At 45.5% G+C, this 23214-nt stretch overlaps 1 protein-coding gene across 5 annotated transcripts in view; it reads left to right on the top strand.

Moving 5' to 3' along the window:
- Positions 1-23072, top strand: part of RGL1 (ral guanine nucleotide dissociation stimulator like 1) — a 53184-nt gene extending 30112 nt beyond the window's left edge. For all 5 annotated transcript variants that reach the window (XM_066192215.1, XM_066192216.1, XM_066192217.1 and 2 more), the window contains 14 exons: positions 4285-4469; positions 7544-7668; positions 8260-8475; positions 11645-11748; positions 12824-12908; positions 14747-14836; positions 15992-16078; positions 16296-16328; positions 17042-17163; positions 17484-17573; positions 18834-19017; positions 19666-20022; positions 21108-21222; positions 21743-23072. In XM_066192215.1, coding sequence (XP_066048312.1) covers positions 4285-4469; positions 7544-7668; positions 8260-8475; positions 11645-11748; positions 12824-12908; positions 14747-14836; positions 15992-16078; positions 16296-16328; positions 17042-17163; positions 17484-17573; positions 18834-19017; positions 19666-20022; positions 21108-21222; positions 21743-21840 — 1891 coding nt within the window. In that variant the 3' untranslated portion in view covers positions 21841-23072. The remainder of the gene's footprint in view (positions 1-4284; positions 4470-7543; positions 7669-8259; positions 8476-11644; positions 11749-12823; positions 12909-14746; positions 14837-15991; positions 16079-16295; positions 16329-17041; positions 17164-17483; positions 17574-18833; positions 19018-19665; positions 20023-21107; positions 21223-21742) is intronic.
- The last annotated feature ends 142 nt before the right edge of the window (positions 23073-23214 follow it).

The following is a 23214-nucleotide window of genomic DNA, read 5'->3' as shown; positions in this document are numbered from 1 at the left end:
ATGTTATTGAACAAATATTTTTCAGATCAGAAAGAGCTGATCATTTGTTGGAAGTCATTGTCAGGACGGTATTTATAAACAAACTGGGTGTGAGAAGCCACCCTTGGAGCAGCCTTTTCTTGTGGTTTACTTACATTTTACCCCTGATTTAACGAGCAAAAGTGAGAAAATACAGGTACCTTAATTTAGTCTGTGAACAAGCCTGAGACTTACTGCCTGGACAGTGGAGGAAGGGGAATGGCCATCTGTAATGAGTCTTTTCTCGATGGACTTGAGAATGCATTTGGCAAATTATAGCTACTTTTATGCACATTCTTACAGAATTTCATAAGAAACTTATCATTTAACCTCTTTTTGCAACAGACCTTCCCTTTATTCTCCTTAAGTTTTAAGATTCCCTTCTCATTTTTTAGAAATAATTGAGGTGGAAATAAAACACCTCTTTTGCCATTTTAGGCAGAAATTGAGGTTTAACAAGTCCAAGTGCCAGGTCGTGCACTTTGGCCACAACACCAACAACCCTTGCAGTGCTACAGCCTGGGGGCAGAGTGGCTGGACAGTGCCCAGGCAGAAAGGGACCTGGGGGTGCTGGTGACAGCAGCTGGACATGAGCCAGCAGAGTGCCCTGGTGGCCAAGAGGGCCAGTGGAACCTGGCCTGGATCAGGAATGGTGTGTCCAGCAGGAGCAGGGAGGTCATTCTTCCCCTGTACTTGGCACAAGTAAGGCTGCACCTTGAGTGCTGTGTCCAGCTCTGGCCCCTCAGTTTAGGAAGGACATGGAGATTCTTGAATGCATCCAGAGGAGGGAATGAGGCTGATGTGGGGCTTGGAACACAAACCCTGTGAGGAACAGCTGAGGGAGCTGGGGTTGCTCAGCCTGGAGAAAAGGAGACTCAGAGGTGACCTGATCACTCTCCACAACTCCCTGAAAGGTGGCTGTGCTCAGGTGGGAGTTGGTCTCTTCTCCCAGATAACCACTGACAGAATGAGAGGACACAGTTTTAAGCTGTGCCAAGGGAAATTTAGGTTAGACATTAGGAAAAAATTCCTCACTGAAGGAGTGATTGGGCACTGGAATTGTCTGCCTGGGGAGGCGATGGGATGGAGTCACGGTCCCTGGTGGTGTTTAAAAGAAGACTGGCACTCAGTGCCATGGTTTAGTTGAGGAGGAGGTGTTAGGTCATGGGTTGTTTCCAACCTAATTAAGTCTGTGATTCTGTGAAATGCTGTCTTTAATTCCTATCACATCCTGTCAGGACTGCTCGAATTGTCTTCGCAGTAGAGACATGGCCAGGCAGAATTCCCATGTGGTGGGAGGGTCTCATTTCCCACCTCCACTGTGCCCTGCTGAGCTGACAGAGCTGTTGGACTTGGAGCTGCTACAGCCCTGTCACCTTTGGTGCAGCTCATGGGCAGAGGGGGGTGGGTGAGTTCTTGGTCCCAGTTTGTGACCAACAGGCTCAGATAAAGTTCTCCACCTACCTGGACAGGTTTTGGAGGCTGAAACCTTTGGGCTCCAAGCAAAGCTGGTGTAGAAATCAGAAGGCTTTCTGATAGGTGTGAAACTTGAAAGCATTCCTTAGCAGAGCCTGGAGTCTGTGGCCAGCAGCACAGGAGTTAAGCATCGAGGGGTTTTTGTATAGGCAGGAAAGGAAGAACTTACAACTCATGATCAACCCATGAAAAATGTAGTCTGTGATGTTTCTTTCCTGTCTGAGCTCTTGGAAGGCCCCTGTTCCTATCTGAGTCTGTTGAGTACAGAGAGTTTCTTTGCAAGGGCAGCACATATAAAGCTACTGCAAGATATGGGCAAATGTCCAGCCCGTTTCTGGAAAGCTGCATTATTCCCTGACACTCCAGTAGAACAGCTGGGCAGCAGGAGGCCACTAGGGCACAGTCTACCTCTTCTCTCTTTCCCATTTCCCCTCTTGACTGAAATGATTTTGTTGGCAAATTCAGTGTCTGTAGCAGCTGTGAACTCTTCACCCTGCTCTGGGAGACTGGATCTGTCTTAAACTCTGTTTTACTGTGCAGCTTAAGAAAGTAGCCACCAGCCAAGCCTCTGGAAACTGAGCTTAGTGTAGAGAGTGTGTGAACAGTATTCAAGCGTGAACTTGCCCTGTGGAGAGGCTCCTCCTTCCAAATCATGGCTGAATTGGAAAATGGTTGTAGGGATAGAATACTTGGCCTGGCTTTTGGTGTTGGGATCAGGGGGATGATGGTTTGTGATGTGGATGGGGAAATGGAGCATGGAGCAGGAGGAAATGCACTGTTTGGGCATGGGTGAGACACAGTGTTCTGTGCCTGTGGTGGGAAGGAGAGGAAAATGCTGTGGGCATAGGATAGTGGTGTTTGTGGCTGTTGGTGCTGCTGTGACAGCATTCTGGGTGTGTGTGGGGCTAGAGAGGATATCTGAAACTGGGAGAGTCTGGGAGCATCACTGGGAGCATCTTCCTGTTGTGTGTGGTCTTTCCTGGCCTTGGGATGTGGAGCCGGTCTGGCACTCTTGGCCACGTTACAGCTTGCAATGAAACCTGAAATCCAGAACTTGTTTGCATGTTAATTTTTGATTGTAAATACTTTTTGTGGCTCTGAAATAGTAATTCCAGCATTTCTCCTGTCAGCAAGCCTAACCAAAGAATATTACCAACAGATTTCCAAATACTTTAACTGAAAATTCAAAGTTGCCACGTTATCTGAACAAGAAGGGAAAGAAACAACAGATTTAAATGGATTCAACTTGTATGAAATTTGTCTGGTATTGAGAGTTAATTGAGTTTTGAGGAAAACCTACACAATTCAGATGAGACACAGAGAGTGGGAGAAACTCTCTTTACTGTTTCTTAACTATTGGTTTATTTTGGATGCTGCTGAGCAGCGGAGTTAACCAGAGCCTCCTGTTGTTTCCCAGCTTGCAGCAGGAATGTGCCAGTATTTGTACACAGCTCCAATAGAGAGATTCCTGAGCTGGAGGAGACTTGAGATATAGGTATGGTTTTGGAGACATGGAAAGTTCAGGGCCTTTTTCTCAGGACGTTTTGGGTGTTTATTGTGCCTTTTGTTCTGAAATAAGTATCTTAAAGTTCTAAGAAAAGTGGTTATTTTTTACTAATTTTCTGTTTTTGCTGCACTGAGTTGAAAATTGTCAACGACATTGCAAATTATTTCTGGAAAACCACCGCTTAAATTGTCTTATTTTCTTCAAGTTGAAATCATGATAAATCCCTGCAAATATAGGATCTAAGGGCATTCCCACAAGCATATTTGGCGCAGTATCTAAGTACCAATCTAATGGATGGGCGTGGATGAAAACCTTCATAAGTCAGGAAAAGCAAACAAAGAGATCACTTCCCCCCTGCTTCAGGCAGGGTGGAAACTGAGTCATCAGCTGCTTTCCCCTCATCCCCCTCAGTCTGTAGAAGGATTGTCCATGGGTTGTTCTTCTATCTGCACGTATCTAAGAAAGTCTGGGATAACTTCCTGAACAAGACCCAGTGGTCCTACAACTCCTTAGGCATCCCTTCCCTGCTCTGCCAGCATCAGCAGGACACCCTTTTTGCGTTCTGCAATTTGACAGCCCTCCTTGGTTTGTGCTGAAGATGAAATCAGGACTCTGCTGATACATTTTTATCACTAGGATTAGCAGGATCACTGTGTCTCCTGGGCTCAGCTCTCTGGGCACTCCCAGGCTGACTCTGGCACGGGCAGCCTCGTGCTGCAGCCAGGGTTTTACCCTCCCAAAGGAGGCAGTCCCACTCACTGTGTGTGTGCCTGTCTGTGGGGGTTAGATTTGGGGTTGTCTCCTTTTTCCTCCATGGAAGCCACAGTTTCACCAGCAGGCAGGCTTCGTACTAGGACTGTAGACAAGGAGGAGCATGGTGAGGAGGGATATGCAGCTCCCCAGACCGTGTGTGGTCCCCAGACTCTGCAGCTGATGAAAGGCCCCAGAGGAAGCATTTGATTTAGCATTTCCACTGGGAAGGAGCCATGAATACCTTGTTTCCTCCCTGTTTCCTCCCTGCTATTTTCCCACAACATCCCTGGCAGTGGTTATGGAGCAAACATTGAGCTTTTCCCAGTGGCCCAGGACTGAATGAAGAAATGATGTTTGTGCTGTGGATGGGGTGTGGAATGTCTGGTGGCTGTTAAAGATGGCTGTGGTACAGCTCAGCACAGGTACTTCAGGTGGGCTGTGAATGTCTCCTGTGTTTGTTGTTCTGTTGGCTACAGGTACACCCAGTTCCACCTGGATGCAAACACTGTGTTCTCTCTATTTACTTGTAGTGAAATAGCATCAGTTCTACGGGCCTGGCTCGATCAGTGCTCGGAGGATTTCAGGGAGCCCCCTGACTACATGTGTTTGCTCAAGTTGCTGGATTATCTGAAGAACAATATGCCCAATTCTGACATGGAGAGTAGGGTGCAGAACCTCTTGAAGCAGTTTCAGAACCAAGAAGTAGACGCTGTTGGTGAGTTACCATTCCCTTCTCTCTTTCTGTCCTCCCAGACTGTAAGATGCCCCAGGGATTTATGTGCAGTACATTTCACCACCTCTCATGCTTACCAGTAATATTGTGAGGCTCTCCAGTGACTTTTGTCTTGTGTTTTTTTGTTTTTTAAAAGGAAGCCCAACCTCTGTGTGAGGCTGCAGGCTCTGTGAGGGATGAAATAGTGTTACAGTGTGAGGTGCCTATGTCTGTTCATTCTGGGGTGAAATCCAATACTCCTCTAATATTTAGCCTAAGCTTTGAGAGTGCTGCAGCAACCAACTGGTTAATGGTCAGCACACTTCCATGTCACTGAGTTAAAACTCACAGCTGCTCTCTAGCTGGGCTTCTCACTTAACCTCCCCCTGCTCCCCAAAAACCCCAAGCAGACAAAAACCAGAATACAGAGCTGCGACAAAATACAGCGTGAGTCACAAGCTTTGTCCTGCAGCTTTTCTTCTTAGTTACCCTCTTGTCAAAGGAAGTGCCTGTGGGTGTTTTTTCCTATTGGAGTGGCTGGCTGCTGGTATCCAAGGACAGAGGAAAATCTTACGTTATTGGGGGTCACAGCCTGCTGGAACAATAGCGAACTGTAGTCACACAAACCTGACACATCCCCCTATCCTGGTCAGAAAGCTTCCTGTGGCCGAGGTGGAAAGTGGGCAGAGCTCACACAGGGTGGGAATAAGAACTGGAATCAACTTCCAGCTTTGATAGAGGGGTGAGAGGGAATAATTCATGCATAAATGATAAAGGAAATGCCAGAAAAAACCCCCAGGTTTCATTCCAATAAAAGTCACGTCTGCTGGATGCTCCAGAAATACTGTGTCAATGCACAGTACTGTGAAATGCCAAAATAACTCAGTTATGAACAGAAAAAGGAGTAATGCCCAGAGCCCAGGCCTTTATTGAGCATGGGTAAGGGAACAGGGGGGCTAAGTTGTTGCTAGTGCTGACATTTCCTGGGCTGGCTTCCCCCAGCTCAAACATGGAAAACTCATGAGAACTGTATTTGGGTTTGTCTGTTCTTTAGAGTGAACAGAAGTTCCCAGCAGCTCTGCTTCTGTATTTGTTTCCTTAAGTGACAGATGAAAATGTTCTTTCTTGAGTCAGAGGTGGGCCAATAGGAATGATAACATTTTCCAAGTTGTGGCAGAATAGAGGCAATGAAATTAAGCTGTTGGGTCTGCAGAGAAGAGTTTTAGGATCGCCTTACTTTTATCAGAGCTCCATCTTAGTACATTTTCTTTCAAAATTCCTGGTACATTTTCTGCAATCTGCGGTTGATAATTTCTGTCCCAAAGCATTCCTGCTGGGTTCTGAATTTTGAAATTTGGGCTCTAATCCTACAGCTTGATTTGGGTAATCAAACCTCTGTTCTGTGCTGCCATCAGCCATGCCAGCAGATTAGATTGCAGTATCAGATAGGAAGATAAAAGCTGCTTCTGGCCTTAATTCTTGCAGGTTGAGCAAGCAAAACAAGGAGAGGCAGAGGTTGCAGGGTCAGGAGGGGCACGAGCTTGCTCTCAGTGCAGGCAAAAGGCAGTCAGACTTTGAGAGGGCTGAGTGGATCAGAGGGGTCCTAAGATGATGAGATACTTGAGTGAAAGTAGATTCCAGCTTGTTGGAGAGTAGGGAAAAGACTGCTTACACGTCTGTGAAGGAGAAAAAGTGGGAGAGAAAAGAAAAGGAAAATTTACCCTGTGCTTCAGGACCTCATTTTAAGCATGCTGTGAGGTTTTGCATAGGGCTGCAGCTCAGTGGTGAGGATTTTCAGTTGAATTTCAAGAGCCGAAAGGAAAATGAGGTTTTACAAAGCCAAAAGGAGTGAGATTCTTGTAGCAGTCCACTCCAAGTCCATTTAATTATGCAAATTGTTACAAAACAGGAAAAGTAGCGCTGGAACCGAGGTCTCCATTTACCCCACTGAGTTCTGCCAATAAATTGTGCAATTCAAATGTACAGATGGAAATCAGCCTGTAGACATAACTTGTTACATCAGGACTGTAGCAATTTACATTTGGGATTATGTTCTGTTAATTACTGGAGGAAGGAACAATGAAGTATTTCGAAAAACAATGATTCTCTATCACATTATCTGCTTTTGTTGCTTTAGTGCTCTGCTTTAACTGGGTAGGAAGTCTTGCACAACACTCTTTGTTTTTGTAAATGAAACCTCACCAGTAGTAAACTCAGGACTTTGGTTGTTAGTCTGTGACAAGTCCCTGTTTTTTTCTCCCTCCTTTTGGAGTTACTGCTGCCTTACAGTAAAAGGGCTTAGGATTTATTTTCAGGGAGTTTCTGTTTGACTTCTTCCCCTGCCATGGGAAGCAAGGGCATGTTTCTTGGTGCTTGAATTTTTTGTGCCCAACTTCTGGGAGCCAGAAGGTGACATGGCAGCAGCTGTGGAATCCTTTCCTTTCTGCACTGGGTCAAGTCCCTCAGGAAGGACAGCTCTGCTCTCTCACCTTCTCTGCTGCCCAGTGCAGACCTAGAAGAACTATTCAGCAGAATATTGTAGGTACTTACTGTATTCCATTTCCTGCGAAAAATTCCCTGAGAGAAAAGGTGAAGGCTGCTGGAATAAACTCGCTTCAATATAGCCCATATAGCCACAAAGGGTGCCAGAAAACCTGGGATCTTCTTTCATTTCTGGATAGAAGAGAATTCCTAATGCAGTATTCTGGGGGTATAAATGCAGCCTCCTGCCTTTGTAGTTTGAAATTTTTTTCAGATTATAAATACTGAAAAGTAGATTAACAAAACTGTGCAATGTCAGTAAGGAATTTTTGTTTGGGTGATAGTGATGTTTTTTCTTTCAGAAGAATAATTAGCAAATGGGTCAAGCCACTTCTCTGCTAAGATTTGTTCTCTCTATTTCTTTTTATTCTACCTTTTTTTTGCCACTTTAATCTTCTGGTCATTTTTCTCACTCAAATGGCACAGTGGGGCCATTACATCAGGCAGGGCCCTTGGGGCATTCTGCAAATAAACACCTGCTTTGATTCATTGTTTGCTGTATAAATTTACTGAATGTTGTTTTCCATTCTGGCCAGATGGGTTTTGTAGCACTTCCTCCAGTGGCCTGGTTGATGGAGAGGAACTGGAGGTCAGCAATCCAGAAGAATTCTCCTCTTTTCAAGACCACGTTGTGGCAGAACAGTTGACATACATGGATGTGGTATGTAGAGTATTGCATACTACTTTATAAAATAATACATTTTTTTAGTTACATTGCTTTAAGTATGGGGTTCCAGAACAGGACTGCTGCTGGGACACAGAACACAGCTCTGTGGTTAGTCCAGCTGTTTCAGTCACTGGGCTTTTTCTTTCTGTTTGTTTGTTTGTTTGTTTTTATAAATGTGTAGCCTCTTATGCAAAATTTATTTGCAGTGAGAAATAGCACATTTTAACTATATCACTACCTGGTTTAAAGATGTCTAGGTAGTATGGACTGCAGTGCTCAGATTTTGCTTTGTCTGTATCAATTCCCTTCTAAATATCATTGTATAAAAAATTTTATCTTGGTTACGCAGCTGATATAAAGATGTCCCTTGTTTTCCCAGTATTGTTTAGCTGACAGTTCGTTTGGAGCATCAGGCCTATTAGGGGTATGCCAAAGTATATTTTAAACTAAGAGAGAGCTAAGACTTACCTTTAAGTACCGTATTAGATTTAGATCAAATTTGTCCTCTAAACCTGTATTTCTTCTTGTGGATGAAAGAGATTTAGGAGAAACCTGCTGGCTTACCACACCTCTGTTTCACTCTAGATGCTCTTCAGAAGAGTTGTGCCCTACCACTGTTTGGGATCCATCTGGTCTCAAAGGGATAAGAAGGAAAACAAGAACCTGGCTCCAACTATCAGAGCCACCATCACTCAGTTCAATGCAGTCACCAAATGTGTCATCAGCACTATCCTGGGGACCAGGGAGCTCAAAATCCAGCAGAGAGCCAAGATCATTGAGAAGTGGATTAATATTGCACATGTAAAGCATTTATTCTGTTTAATGTTTTTTGGGTGGGTGCCTTGGAGTGAAGGAGTTGGGAGAGGAGAAAGGGGGTTGTACACATTGGTCCCAGGCCATCTTACCTCTAATTCTTTCTATTTTTAACTGGGTTTTTTTTTGTGATACCAAATTAATATTGCCATTTCTCTCCTCAGTTCTTCCCCACCATGGAAATGGGGTTGATACCTGGCCATGCCAAAGCTTTAGAGAAGTCCAGATAGCTGATAGCAGTAGCTCTTCCCTTGTCCACTGATGGAATCACTCCACTGTGGGAGGCCACTGGCCTGGGCAGGCAGGACTTCACCAGCACGTGGAATCTCCTCCCTGTCCTCCGTGTGCCTCAGCAGAGCTTCCAAGAGGATCTTGTAGCCGATTCCATGTTTTTATCATGTTTTTCCTGATCTTCGCAAGAAGTGGGTTTTTCCATGCCTGCTTTACATAACTCCACTTTGCTAATTTCCTAGGTTTCCGTATTTTACTGTAACCTTCCTAATTCCCCTCGGGGCATTGGGCAGCTGCCAATAAACGAGACCTCTCTGGAGGAGACCATTTCAAGCACTTCCACGTGGATATGTGTTGACTTCTAAGAATCACACGGATTCTTTTTGAGCTGTACAGAACAGTCAGAAAAAGCTGAAGCCAGAGGTTTTCCAACCTTGGCGACTTCTGTGCTTCTAGAGGCAGCATTCAGCCCTGGCACCTGAGCTCTGGCAACTGCATGGTTCAGGAAGCTGGTATGGGGAAGGTCTTGGACCTCTCCTGTGGCACTTTTATCTGCTTGTTTTTATCATCATCTGATGGATGCTTTATAGCCTGTGTGGAGGGATTAGGAAGTTTGATTTCCAGTTTCTACCCTGCAGATCTAAGTTGCGGAGGGCACCAGCTAAAGGGGCCTTCTTCCTGGGGCAGACTGGACAGAACTTCGTCATCATCCCAAGGCAGAAAGGAGGCCTGGGGAGATCAGGAAAGGCACTGCCCTCATCCCACTCACTCTGTGGATGGAGAACTTTGTTCTACGCCCCTGTTGATTCTGTGCTTCTCCCTTTACTTAATTCATACCTTCTGTGCTTCTCCCTTTACTGAATTCATTAAATGCTCCATTCGGAGCATGAAGCACATGAAAAATGTATGTGCACACTCTGCAGAATAATGGCACCTGTACAGCAGCTGGGTGCACATACACTTAGCTGCCCACTTCTGAAGAAAGCTGCTTGCTTTGTGCATGCAAATGAATGTTTTGAATAGTTAGGTGCCTGAATTAGAAAATAATCCACTCATTAAAGTACAGTTATTCACTAACAACTGAACTTAGCAGCACGGTGTTCCACGTTTGTTCTCCCTTCATGACTTTTGGATCCATTTTCTTGGTTCTAAAGATAAACTGAATACTTTCCCTACTGCCAGCCCTCTCTGCTCCACCTAGATCAAAGGTTCCTGAGCAGGAGCAGCCAATTTCACTCAGACAATATTTTCTTTAAAAATAAAAAGTAAAAATGAAATCATTAATGTCCTGTTATGCTTAAAATTTTTTAAATCAAAGTTGTTTCTACTCAGGATTCTTTCTGGTTTTCCCCCTGTGAAGGACGCAGCATGAAACAAAGTTATTAAAACCCATCTTAGAAATTCTTCTTACACGCAAATGAAAGCTTGCTCAAGTTTAGTCTGCAGTCGGTTGAATCACTGAGAACATTAAATCCAATATTTAATGAAATTCCTACTGTGCTCTAAATTATACAGTGTCCAGTTAAGTCAAGATGGTTCCAAATTGGATCTTCCAGTTCAAACTCCTGTTGTACTGGGAAGAAAGAAGAAAAGCTGATAATTTGTGCCTCTAAATTCATGTTCTCCCCAGTGTAAATTTCAGGTTGAACAAAAAGAAAGGTCTCATTCTTTAACATGTCAGTCTCTGGAGAAGAGCTGTTATGTGGGGTTTTTTTGGCCCCAAACCATGCAAAAATAGCTTTCAGGTCTAGTGAGTCCTGCTCCATGATCTTGAACTTGGTCTTTATCTGATCCAAGTGTCTACTTGCTTCAGGTGCTGTTGGCCCAGGCTCTCTGCTTAAGGCACACTTCAATAAATGTGGTCTCCTAATTAGCACAGTTTTTTGTAGGTCAGTGCCTGGGAGAGCTTGTACTCTCCTTAGCTGTTCAGTCACTTTTAAAGCAGCTTGTGAACAGAGATGCTGATATATTAAGGTATGACTTTTGCTTTTGCTGAGGTTGCTTTACATTTGTTCAGTGCTACAAATGAAATAAATCATGTCTATTTTCACTGTAAGGATCCTTTACGTAATAAGCATTATTAGGGTAAGAATCAGATTCATAAAAATGTTGATTAGCAGAATTGGAGTTTGAATACATTTTTATCTCCATGCAGCAGTCAAATTGGCAGGTGTTTTGTCTGCTGGCTTTGCATGTACAGACACCTGTGCTGAAGTTTGTGGTATCCAAGCTCTTGTGCTTGAGCCACCAACAGATTTCCAGGAGTCACAGACCAGACTCTTGCTTGCCTCCACTTCATGAGGAATCTCTGCTACTTTTTTGTGTTCTTCATTGTCTTTTTCCACCCAAGCTTTTGCCACAGAGTAGCTGCATAAGAAACATCCATGAACCAGTCTCTCTGTTCAGATTTGATCCCAGCTCTGGAAAAGCTGGGGAGGTTTTTCTCTTAAACAGTGTGCACATACTTGAGTAACAGGTTATTCCATTGCATGTTTTTATTTTTAATTGACACTGAGATGATTGAGGGTTTACATTTTAAATACCACATATAAAGAGGCAAAGCCCGGTTTTCTCCCTAAGGGGTAAAAGGGATTGGTAACTATATAGAGCTTTTTGAGAAGTATAGCCTTCGTGCCTTTCACCACAGCTTCATGAACTCAGTTCCACTTTTATTTTTACTTGGAGAACTGGAAGCTGTGGCACCACAAATACATGAAAGTGAGGAAAACAAGCTCTAAATGCCAAAGCTTGTGAAGTGTTTGGTGGCTGGAGAGGGGAGTGATATTTTTGATGCTCAGTATTTGCACAGCTGCTGCTCAGCAGTGAGAATGTGTAGCAGGCATGGCAGGGCTCAGAGAGAGGAGCACTAAGGTCTGTGTGGTGCTGACATTTAATGCTCCTGTGTTTCCAACCGCTCCTTTCGCAGGAATGTAGGATCCTGAAGAACTTTTCCTCCTTGAGGGCCATCATTTCAGCTCTGCAGTCCAACTCCATCTATCGGCTGAAGACCACCTGGATGTTTGTTTCTAAGTAAGCCTCTCCCTCCGTTCCCCAGGGCCACAGGGCTCATTGCTCCTTCTTTTCATCTTCTCCTCACTCTTCCTGTTCTGTTCCTTCACTGACATGGGTCCTGTCAGAACTTCCCATTCCTGGGAGGCTCAGACCACCCTTCCCATGATCCCGTGAGCTCCTCTTTCCTGTTGAGGGAACAATTGGCCCTTGGGGATACTGAATTCTGTCCTTTTTAGCCTACTGGGTCTTCCACAACCTCTTCAGAAAAGCTTTAGCATTGGCTTCTCACCCAGCTCATGCTCACCACTCCCAGGTCACCGCGATCTTTGCTTGTTGTCTTCTGTCCCATAAAGTTTGAGGACATCCAGCTTGCTACAAATCCTCCCAGCTCTTCTCCTAGTGCTGATATTTGCATAAAATCTATTCCCAAAGTACAAAAGCCAGTGTTGAAGATAGTATTTCTTCCAGGGGAACACTTTATTGTGTTAATAATATTTACTGCCTGCCCCACAGATGCCAGAAGTTGCTGTCTAGAAAAGATGGTGTTTTGCTCATTCAGTCTGGGGAAACCAGATTTCTTTGCCTTTGATAAATAAAATATCACTGTGCTAGGCAGTATCCTTCTGTATTTCCTCTCCACAGAGGTGGGATTTTCTGCTGCCCCGTGTTCCTGATCAAAATGTTGCCTATCCTGTGTTTATAGTGTTGGGCAAAAAACTACTACAGTTAAATGCTTCCAGCTTTTCAGAATGCATGGAATAGGGCAAAAATCAAGAACTTGGGTTTCCTCTCAGGTGTTTCTCTGTTAATTTGTATCCCCTGACCCATTCTCACAGTGCACAGACAGTTCAAAGCGCTGCCCAGGGGCTGCTGATGGTGTTTCTTTGCTGTCAGATAAGGCCCAGCTTTACTGGGAACACCAGAATATCCCACCAAGGCTCCCAGGAGATGTGCAGCATCTCACTGGATGCATTCTGATGCTGTTATCTTTTATAAGTTGAACTGTTAATGATTGATGAGAAGGAAACAGAAGCTTGATTGGATTTTAGAGTGCTGGACAATGACGCAAATGATTTAATCTTCTCCTGTGCAGGGACGTCCTGCTGATGTATGAAGAGCTGTCTGAGATCTTCTCAGACCATGACAATTACCTGACAAGTAGGGAGCTGCTGATGAAGGTGAGAACCAGTGTGAGTTCAAAGCTTGTGATCTCAGTGAAATTTGAGGTTTTAACCCTTTTTGAAACCAGCAGCCAAAGCTCATCCCTTCCTCAGGGACCTTATGTGGTGCTTTAGGGAAGAGCAGGCTGTAAAACATGAACTTCTTGCTGGGCTGAGAGTTGATTTCCTTGTTCTTGGAGGAATCAGTAGCTTTAGCCTGGATAGCCACAACCAGCAGGCTTTGGCAGCATGATCTGGGTGCAGCAGATCCTGCAGCCCCTCAGCCCATGAGGTCACTGGAACAATGCCACAGCTTCAGCTGAGGAATCAATCCAAGATGTTTATCCCATTCTCCTGTACCTCTCTTAGAACGAGGAAGCAGGGCTGGGAATTCTGAAGGAACAGGCTTCCTACTCTCTGTGTGGCCAGATGGACAACAAAGCAGGCTCTGTGTGGAGCAGTTTGACTTCTGCACTCTCCTGGGTGAACCCCAGTAACCTCAGGAGCCTGAAAGGGGTGAGGAAGAATGGCAGGGAAAGGTTATGTTCTGCAAAAACTAAGGAATGTTTGTGGCAGGTTTTTTCCATTTGCATAAAAAAGTTCCTATAAACTTGCTAACCAGTTCATTCTTTGGCAGTTCTGTCCAGCCAGTTTGGCATTTGTCCCTCAGCCTCTTGCCTTGGGATCTAAAACACTGTTTTTTTCTCAGGAATGGTGGGTGAACACATTCACATCAGTCAGTCTGTTTTGTTTATCATCAATTTATCAACATCTGTAGGTAAATTTTAAAGCAGGTGAGCCAACAATAAGCATAGAGAGAAAATGTATGTTCAGAACAGCCTATTTAACTAAGTATTAAAAGACAAAACAACTCAGACTGAGTCCAGACCTCTGGCTCCCAGTAAATCACCCTCCAGCTGCCCTAAGCAGATTTGGAAAACATTTTGGAAGCAGTGAGAGGAGAAAAATCCCACAGAATAGCTGGAACCTCTCCCCAGCTTTTCATTTTGGACCATTTGCAGGATGAATATCCAGTGAACCCTCAAAGACTCAGTTTCCCTTTACTATAAATAGCCCCTGTAAGAGAAGCCATGTGTGACCTTGCCTGTCCATCCTGCAAATCCAAGTGTGGAGCAAACAAAATGCCACGGGAAACAGGTTGGGTGGCACAGAGAGGGAGCAGTGTTCTCTCGTCCTGAACAGACACTGATAATGATTTGTGACACATCTGTGCAACCACTGGAAGAAACATGTGACTCCAACATCCCCTGTGCATCCAGGGAAATAAAGGTTTAAAGGACTACAGTGAAATATCTCATCCATTCATAGGAAAGCTGGAGTTGTGGGGATGGAAACCTATTCCTTGAATTTCCTGCATGGTTTTGGATTGGGCAGTAAGCCACAGTTGCTGGACCTCGGTGTTGCAGAATAAGAAAAACAACAAAGCATTACATAAGATGGAAATGTTTACTTGTAGCAGGCCTGATAAGGGAATTAACCAGAAATCCTGATGTTAGGAGTGTTGGGATAGAGCATCTGGACACCTGAAGTATGTTTGAGCTTCTCTGATTTAAATGCCCAAGAGATTTTCAGCAGCACTTGGCTTTGGCCAGAGCCGTTCTGCAGAAAAATTCCCTCACAGTCATCCTGTGTGATTTTTGTCCGAAATTCTCAATCAGTATCCAAGTACCAGGAAATCAACATGGATGCAGACACACGTGTCTGCACAGCAAATATTTGTTGCTGACTTGACTTGTCTGGTTAAATGTACTTACTATTTTGCATGCATGTCGTTGCCAGTTTACCTATCCCTTGGATCCTCCATTAATTGCCTTTAATTCTCTTTCACCTCACAGGAAGCAACATCCAAGTTTGCAAATCTGGACAGCAGTGAGAAAGAAAATCAGAAAAAGTCACAGAAGCGACTGCAGCTTCAAAAAAACAAGGTGTGTTTTGGGGTTTTCCTTCCCTTTTTGAACTGGTAACATGATTAACCCTAATTGGTCAATTCTGTAAGAAGCAAAATCTGGAAAGGTCTTCACCAGGGTGAGTGGGCAAGAGGGGATTGATGGATATAAACATGTGGTCATCACTTCCAGCTCTTTTGTTTCAGTCCTACAAGAAGGAATTCCGTTATCTACCCTTGTTACACTTCAGAGAGAAACACAATTTCCATGTAGTAAAATATGTGCTACTGTAAATACTGGTGTTCTTGTGATAAAGAAAACTAGCTCTGGCAGAGCAGAAGTCTCATTTACTTTCAAACATGCTGATGAAGCTTCTGACATACCAGCTTGAAAATTACACAGGCTTCTACAGAGATTGCTTTGTAAAATGTGTCTGGGTTCCAGTCTGCTGGTGAAAATGGTTTTTGTCTCAAAGCTGGCAAAGATTTAAACAAGACGGGGAGAGAAATCTGGAATAGGGAGGCCAAAGTGCTGAATATGATTTTTGTCTGTGTATTTGTTTGACTGGAAAAAATACAAATCCTTCTGGATGGTAGAAACAAATGTTTCCTTCACAAGTGCAGAGCCAGCCTGAACTCTGCAAGTGCTGGCAGTCTGGAACTTTAAAGTGTGAGTAATTAGCATTAAAATGCAGTAGATGGCTGGGGAAGATGGTCACTTCTTGGGAGAGAAAAAAATCGTGGCTCGATTTGACTTCACTATCACAAGGTATAATCACACATCATGAAGTAAAAATCCACGGGGATGAAGCAGAAACTGCTCACACAGGCTGGCCAGGACCATTGCCCAGCTCCTCCTCCTGCAGCAGGTGACAGAGAGACCCTGTCCCAGGTCCTCAGTGCTTCTCCCAAAGGCAGGGTTTCCTGGGAACACACTGTTGGGAATCAGGGGTGGCAATACTGTAATACAGAACTACTGGGTGATACCTGTGAGAGCATCCTGGTCTCACTGGAATTGGATTGAAATTCTAGATTATCTAATGAAAATGATGCAATGAAAGAAAACGTAATTATAAGGTTGATGCTTGGTTAAGCAGATTACTTTAATTTCATTTTCTTACACAGGAGTGTTCTGGAATTGTAATTATTATCATTTCTCAGTTAATTAATCCAGCATTGCTCTGCTCACTTGCAGGGAGTGATGCAAGGCACAGTCCCTTACCTTGGCACCTTCCTGACCGATCTCATCATGCTTGACACGGCCCTTCAGGACTATGTCGAGGTAACTTGGGGCACTTTTTTGGAACCCTAAATACCCTCCCTGCCATCCCAGCTAAGTTTCTGTATCCTCTCCTTCTGCAGCTCTTAAAATATCTGTTTACAAAAAGAAAAGGGAAGCAATATGCAGTGTTGTTTACTAGAACTTGTGTGAATTTTTGTGCATTTATGTCAAGTACAAGCCTGGCTCTTCTCTGATCCCTTCTCTTTCTTTCCAACAGGGTGGCCTGATCAACTTTGAGAAGAGACGAAGGGTAAGTTGAATGTTCTGTGATTTTTGGTTTATTGATACCCTCTGGGCAAGGGCATTTATCTTTAGCAGCTGAACCAGACCTGGTGGCAGGAGACCTTTGCTTTGCAGAGCACAGAGTTAAGTAAATATCTTCCTTCTCCTGCAGGAAACTCTTTGTAGGCAAAAGGCTGCAGAGAGCAAACCAGGTAGAGAGGACTGAGAAATAAATGCTGTCAGTTTTCCTTTCCACCCTGATCCTTGTTGGTCAGAGATAAGTAATGTCCTGTAGGAGTAGAGGTGCTGGGGTTACCTTGGGCTGAATGAAGTCAGGCCAAATCTCCTTCCTAGGGCTTGAAAGCTGACCTGGACTTGGCTTGAGATGGAGCCATTTCCTCCCCTTAACTGCTCAATAACCTGCCCCAAACAATCCAGGGTTATTCTGGCAAAGTGTGTACAAGTGCAGTTACAGAAGAGCAGCACACTCTGGTCATGTGCCTTTAGGGTAGCATTTTACATTCCTCTGGAGCAAGTGTGAGTGCACATTATGGATCCTTGGGAAGAAAACCCACCTTTATTGTTAGAAAACGGGTTCTTGAAATAGTTATTTTACTGAAACTGAGCGTCACATCTAGCTAAGTTTGTCCTGGATCTCTTGTTGTATGTTTTTAGAGTATGAACAAATATAATAATCTTGTTTTCTAATTAGTCTTTCTATTTGATTATTTCATTTCTTAGGAATTTGAAGTCATTGCCCAAATCAAGCTCCTGCAATCTTCATGCAACAGCTATTGCCTGATACCAGACCAAAAATTCATCCAGTGGTTCAGGAGGCAGCGACACTTGACAGAGGAGGAGAGGTAGGTGCTGAGTGCAGCTGAGGCAAACCTCTGTTCTCAGCCCACACACACACCTGGGCAGGTCATGGCAGGGCCGGAGAAATACTGGAGAGCAGTGGTTTTAAAACCTATTGTAAGGAGGTGAAATATCCCCTTGGCCCTGGTAAAATGCAGGCAGAGCAGTGTTCCTCTTTGTGCCACTGCAGCCTTCTTGAGGTGGGAGTAACTGGAGGATTCTTGGATTTCTTGAATGTTGCTGCTGTGAGATGAACAGCTAAATAACACTGTACAACTAAATCACATTGTCTGCAAATATTCACCTGCTGGCCTCTGCCCTGCAGTTACAAACTCTCACGGGAGGCTGAAGCAGCTGCTGATACCAACATCCTGTCTCCAAAATCCCAGAAGAGCATGGTGAAGAGGATCAGCACGTGAGTATGATGGGCCACAGGGGTTTTGAAGGGGGGAATGTGGACCTGGATGACTCAAACAAGCAGTGCGCATTTAATCAGCTGCAGAACTTGGCTGGGGATCCACAACCCTGCACTGCTTTGAGGAGAAATGCAGCCTTGTGGCTGAAGCTGTCCCTTTGTGTTGCTAGAAGCAGTCACGAGGATTATTAAAGACAGAAGAGACCTTCCTATGATGTCAAAAAAGGGAACCATTTTAGTGCTGGATTATAATTCAGTACCTATTGTGTGATAACTTCACTGAATGCAGCAGGAAAACAGAGTAAATGAGGATGAAGTCTGGTCTAAATTGCTTAGTCTTTTTTAATTGATAAGTCTAAATTGCTATAGACATGCAAAAATTCCTTGCAGGATTTTAATATGAAAATTAAGGTTAGCAGAAAGGCATTTGATAGTGGAAACAATCTGCCTTCTAGCTGGAGAAGGAAAAAAAAAATCGTGGGGACAGGGTCCAATTTGGTGTAATACCACAAAGATTCAAACAGGAGGTGGGGACAGGACAGGGCCATGCAGCTGGACATGAGAAACAAGAGGCTAGCAGGAATGCAGGGAAAGCTGCATGGAATAAAGCAGAGCTCAAAGACTGAAGTAAAAATCTCTGCACTCTCAATGTGTTTTGCAAATGAGTACTGTAGAAAAGCAGTGAGTGACACCTCTCTGAGCTGTATTAAATCATTAACTGCATGCTGATGCTCCCTGCTCCTCCTCTTGGTGGGTCAGACCAGCTTGTTTCCTTTGAAACTCCTTTCAAGTCACTTGACCTGCATTTAGGAATGAGTCTTGGAGAAGGAGTGCCTTTTAATTTACACTTTATGATCTCCCTATTGTGTGCATCTCCAGCCTTCTAGAGAGAACCTGGTACCTGTGGCACCCTGATAGAGGGCAGGAAGTGGCAGCGGGGTGAATTTGCCCTGTGAAGTCCTTTTTTCTATTAAATGAGCCTGAAAATGTGAACAGACTGAAGGGGAGTGTTGTTCTAGTGGGGCATGAGGTGGTTGTGGCCTTGCAGCTGTGGGCACTCCGGGTCAGGAAGGTGTTGTGTTAGCCTGTAACAAAGCCTCTGGGCAAACTGTATAAACACCACAGAGGAAATGAAAACAACAGGCCACTCCAAAGAGGAAAAAACTTCAGAATGTAAGAGTTCTGAACCAAGGGACAGCTGTGCTCAGCCCAGCTCTCACTTACTGGCTTTTATGCTTTCTTTCTTTCTTTCTATGCTAGGCTTTTTCTGGGCACTGATGTGTTCACGCCACCCAAAGAACAACCCCCGAAGAGCTCTCCTGTAGGAGGGAGCTCCGGGGAAAGCACGGATTCAGCCAGTGTTTCATCGTGTGAGTTTAATCACTCTGAAAACGAGGATGTGTGTGTGACTCCCGTCTCTAGTCCTGAGGACCCTCTGAAAAAGGTACAGCTGAGCCCTCTGCACGCTGCAGGCAGGCCCAAGACACTTGCCCCAGACTCTTGATCTTTTCTAGAGCATTGGTTTTAGTGAAACGGAGAGAGAAATGTGTAAAAATGGAAGTAATCCAGTCAGGCCTCTTGCACAGTGTTCCGTGTTGCCCCTTAGAGTGGGTTTGTTCCTGTCAGGAAGCTTCTGAGCAAGGCAAAGGCTGAGCCGGGGAAGGAAGGGGGCAGTTTCAAGGGCAGTGACAGAGAGGGAGGGGGGTGTGTATTTCCACTTGTGTAAAGGCTCTCTCCTGGAGCAGGAGTGCCTGTGACACGCTCTGCTCCTTCCCAGCCGGTCCCAGTCCCTGGCTGGCCGCCTACAGCCTCATGCTGTTCCTTGGATCTGCTGCCACCTCCTGGGCTGCTCTTACTGCGAGGCCAGAGCAACCCCAGCAGCACAGAAATCGTCATTAAAATGCTGTAATCAGTCCAGTGAAGTTCAGGTTTCCTGGGGGCAAGGAATCCCCCTGCCAGCAGGCTGGGCAGAGTGTGGGTGACTGAGGTTTTTGTCTGTGCCTTCTGCTTTGTCCCGTTCCTCTGGCACAGTGACACACCCAGACACACCAACTGTCCCCTTTGTGACAGCACTTTCCTTTCTGTTGTGCAGATCTCCGGCCACCCCTTATCCTTCTGTTCTCCTGACTCTTCCATGAGAACGCCTTCCTCAGGGCTGTCATCTTTACCCTCACTCCTGCTGGCCTCCAGCGACGACAAGAGCTCCGTGGGCTCTGACAAGGGCTACGACTCCGACAAGGGCTCCATCAGCTCCGACAAGGGCTGCAGCTCCAAGGGCTCCATCTCCGACCCCGGCTCAGGCTCGGACAGTGGCTCCATCCCCAGCAGGGACTCGGTGCCAGGCAGTGCCCCCAGAGCGCTGCCCGTGTACAACCGGCAGAGCGAGGGCTCCTGCATCATCCGCGTCAGCATGGACGGGCTCCACGACAGCGTCTACAAGAGCATCCTGGTGGGTGCCACGGCTCTGGGCTCGGCACGTATGTCCACGGGGGGTGACTGAACCCACCACTGCGTTTTGGGAACTCCCCTTCACTGAGCTGGGTCATCAAACCTGGCTGGAAAGGGAAAATGGCATGTGGTGTCATGTAGAATGTGTGGAGCCCGGGAGGAATGAGATGTTTGAAAACAGCTTTAGGGAAGTTTCCGGTCTGGAAATTGAAGTTTGTGTTTTATCAGAAAGCTCCAGGTGAAGCGCTGTGAGCACAGTGAGGTTTGGACATAAGATGGTATGTTTTCCCTTGAGCAGCTTTCCCCAGGAGCTGGTTTCTGGGAACAGGGAGTTGACAAGCCCTTTAATTCCACAGCTTCTCCCCTTCTGGTGAAGAAGGGAGAATCTCCCTCCTCTCACCAGGCTAGCAGCCCCAGAATTCAGGCATTTCCCTCTCTGCTTATTCCACAGCCATATCCCAGCAGTGCCACTGGTGCTGAACCATGGATGAATGTGGCTTAGCTCAGCTGGGGACCCTCAGGGCCTGCTGGGCCTGGGAGAAACAAATGTGGTGTAGTTCTCAGCACCTTTAGTTCCTGATTTTAATGGTCTCACTTCCCCAAATCCAACAAGTTGTTCCCTGAGGGCCTGATGGATTTGGCTGCTGGTGAGACTGCAGGAGGCTCTGGAGGAGCCCTGTGCCTGTCCCAGATGCACAGCACACAGCAAACCCAGCTACAAGGCCAGAAAGCTTTTCCTTGGATGTCCAAGGCAGTGCTTGGGGCAGCAGCCTGCAGACAGCAGCTGGGGCAGCTGTTCATGGGGGCTTCTGTGGCTGGTGGGAATGAGGTCTCTCAAAGGGAGCAGACACTGGGATTTACTGCTGTCTCTGCTAGGACTGTTGTCTGTCAGCTTGAACTAAAAAGCCAACACCTCCAAATGTCATAAACACTAAGTTTAGTATCTGTCACACCTGCCCTCTTTGTTACTGAGCTGTTTTTTCAGTTTTCTGACATCTCTTCCAAGAACAAGCAGTCAGGTTTTTGCTAACTACTGAATCATGAGAGTGAATGAGAAGAATCTCTCATTGCACCTTATCTTTGCAGATAACCAACCAAGACAGAATCCCTGATGTCACCCAGCGAGCCTTGCTGAAGCACAACCTTGAGCCTGATGCAGTTGAAGATTACGAGCTTGTGCAGGTCATCTCTGAGGACAAAGGTAGGGAAGCAGAACTCTGCTGCTGCCTGGAAAGTTCTGTTGGATTTTAAAGGGAAGTGTAAAATGGGAAGCATTAGAAATGCTGTTGACAGGTCAAAGCTGACAGTGAGAACCCCCTGGCTGCTCAGGGGTGGTTTCTGTCAGCAAGCCCCCTTCCCACAGGCAGAGCCAGCTCCTGGGCTGTCAGGCTGACCTTGTGTGTGCCTTGCAGCCATAGTGACCTCAGGATTTTGGGTGGGGGTGATGTTTTGCTTCCCTGGGACGAGGCCCTCAGCTCCCACCCATCATCAGCCGTCTCTGAGACAGGCTGCCAGGGCCTCTGCCAGGCTGAGCATGGCCTGGGCCTGGCCTCCCCCTCCTGCCCTGCTCCCTTTCCTGCAGGAAGCTGCTCCTGACGCTGCTCTGGCAGGACAGGGAGATGGCCCTGCCCACACTGTCCTGCTCCTGCTCCCTGTCCTCTCTCAGCCTTCCTGCTGCTGTGCACCCCTCCCACTAATGCTGCTCTGGGCCTGTTCTGCAGAGCTGGTGTTCCCCCGCGACGCCAACGTGTTCTATGGCATGAACAGCCACGTGAACTTCGACTTCATCCTGAGGAAGAAGGCAGAGCTGGTTGGCTGAGGCTGCCCCTGCTGCCCTCCCAGGTTATGGGGAAATCTGTCAGAATTCCCTGCTGAAAATGTGCAATTGGAGCAATGGGCAGCCCTGGTGCGAAGGCTCCAGGCTGCTGCATTTGTCTTGAGGACACCCCATGAGCCAACTCTTGTTTGTGAGAAGAGTCTCCTTCATGCCAGTATTATACAGAAGAAGATCATCTGAACTTATAGAACTGAAGCAAGTTCTATGTCTGCCTGAACCAGCTGAAAACTTTTTGCACTTGTTCTGCACCAGAGAATGAATGACCCATTTTGGATCTCGTTTCCAAAGAACTTTACAATGAATGAACTGCACTTGCCTTTGCATGAACATTATGAATGGGACAAACAGACACTACTTTGTGTTGGATGGAGGTCTTAATGTCCACCTTTAAACAGGGTGGTTTCCCTTGGACTTGGTTAAGCCATGGACCAGAACTCGATGCCTTTTGTATGCACTCCCTTGTGATGGATGGACATCTTCCCAATGTGCAATTCCTCTGCTGGAACTGAAACTTTGAACCTTTTTAAAAGCCATAAGTAAGACATTGGATTGTAAGCAGCCCTGATTTGAGACATATGAAATACATACAGTATTTCTGGTTCTGGTGGTAGCACTGTGCATCCCTGTGCAGATCTAGGAGTTATTATCCAAACAGATAGCTTAGGATTGTTAAGTATCATTAGTTAAAAGAGAGTTTTATCCATGCCTGGCCCTTTTCCCCCCAGTTCTGTGGCACTAATTTGCAAAACTGGGCTCAGGTAATTTTTACACTACATTTGGATTTATCACTTCTGTTTACAGGTAGGTAAAACAGACCAACTGGAGGTCTACTGTACATCCAAGAGTCCTACAATAGGTCCCACAAGCCTGGTGTAGGTCATGGTCTGAACAAGTTATGAATTCCAGTTGTTTTTTGTTCAGAGGGAGAAAGAGGGGGGATTGTTACTGAGCCTTAACCTTTGCCCAGAGTTTGGGCAAAACTAGAAGGTCAGTTTTCTCTGCTTTTGGTGTCTGTACAGTGCAGCTCCTTGTGTACATAGCATAGCTCCTAATGTATATAGTACTGCTCACTCAGAGGGTGTATGGCAGTGTTAAGCTGAAATATGAATGTTCTGGATTTTAAAATTACACTTTCCAAATGGTTATATATGTTATGTTTTTAACTGCTTACCTGTAATCTTTATATGATAAGCATATAAATTGTTTTTCATTAATATTTGCCTGGAATCAGTCAGTTTCCTTTTATTAGTGTGTGTTAGATGTGTAAAAACACCTCACACCACTTCCCTTGCTGTCGCTTTCTTCAACTTCTCCACTCTTACTGTTTAACTTCTCAACAGCAAAGCCAAAGCCCTC

Source organism: Chamaea fasciata, unplaced genomic scaffold, assembly GCF_029207755.1.
Source record: "Chamaea fasciata isolate MVZ Bird 193981 ecotype frontalis unplaced genomic scaffold, bChaFas1.0.hap1 SCAF_10, whole genome shotgun sequence".
Classification (NCBI taxonomy): domain Eukaryota; kingdom Metazoa; phylum Chordata; class Aves; order Passeriformes; family Sylviidae; genus Chamaea; species Chamaea fasciata.
The sequence above is the reverse complement of the archived record's forward strand: the minus strand, read 5'-3'. Positions and strand labels throughout refer to the sequence as shown.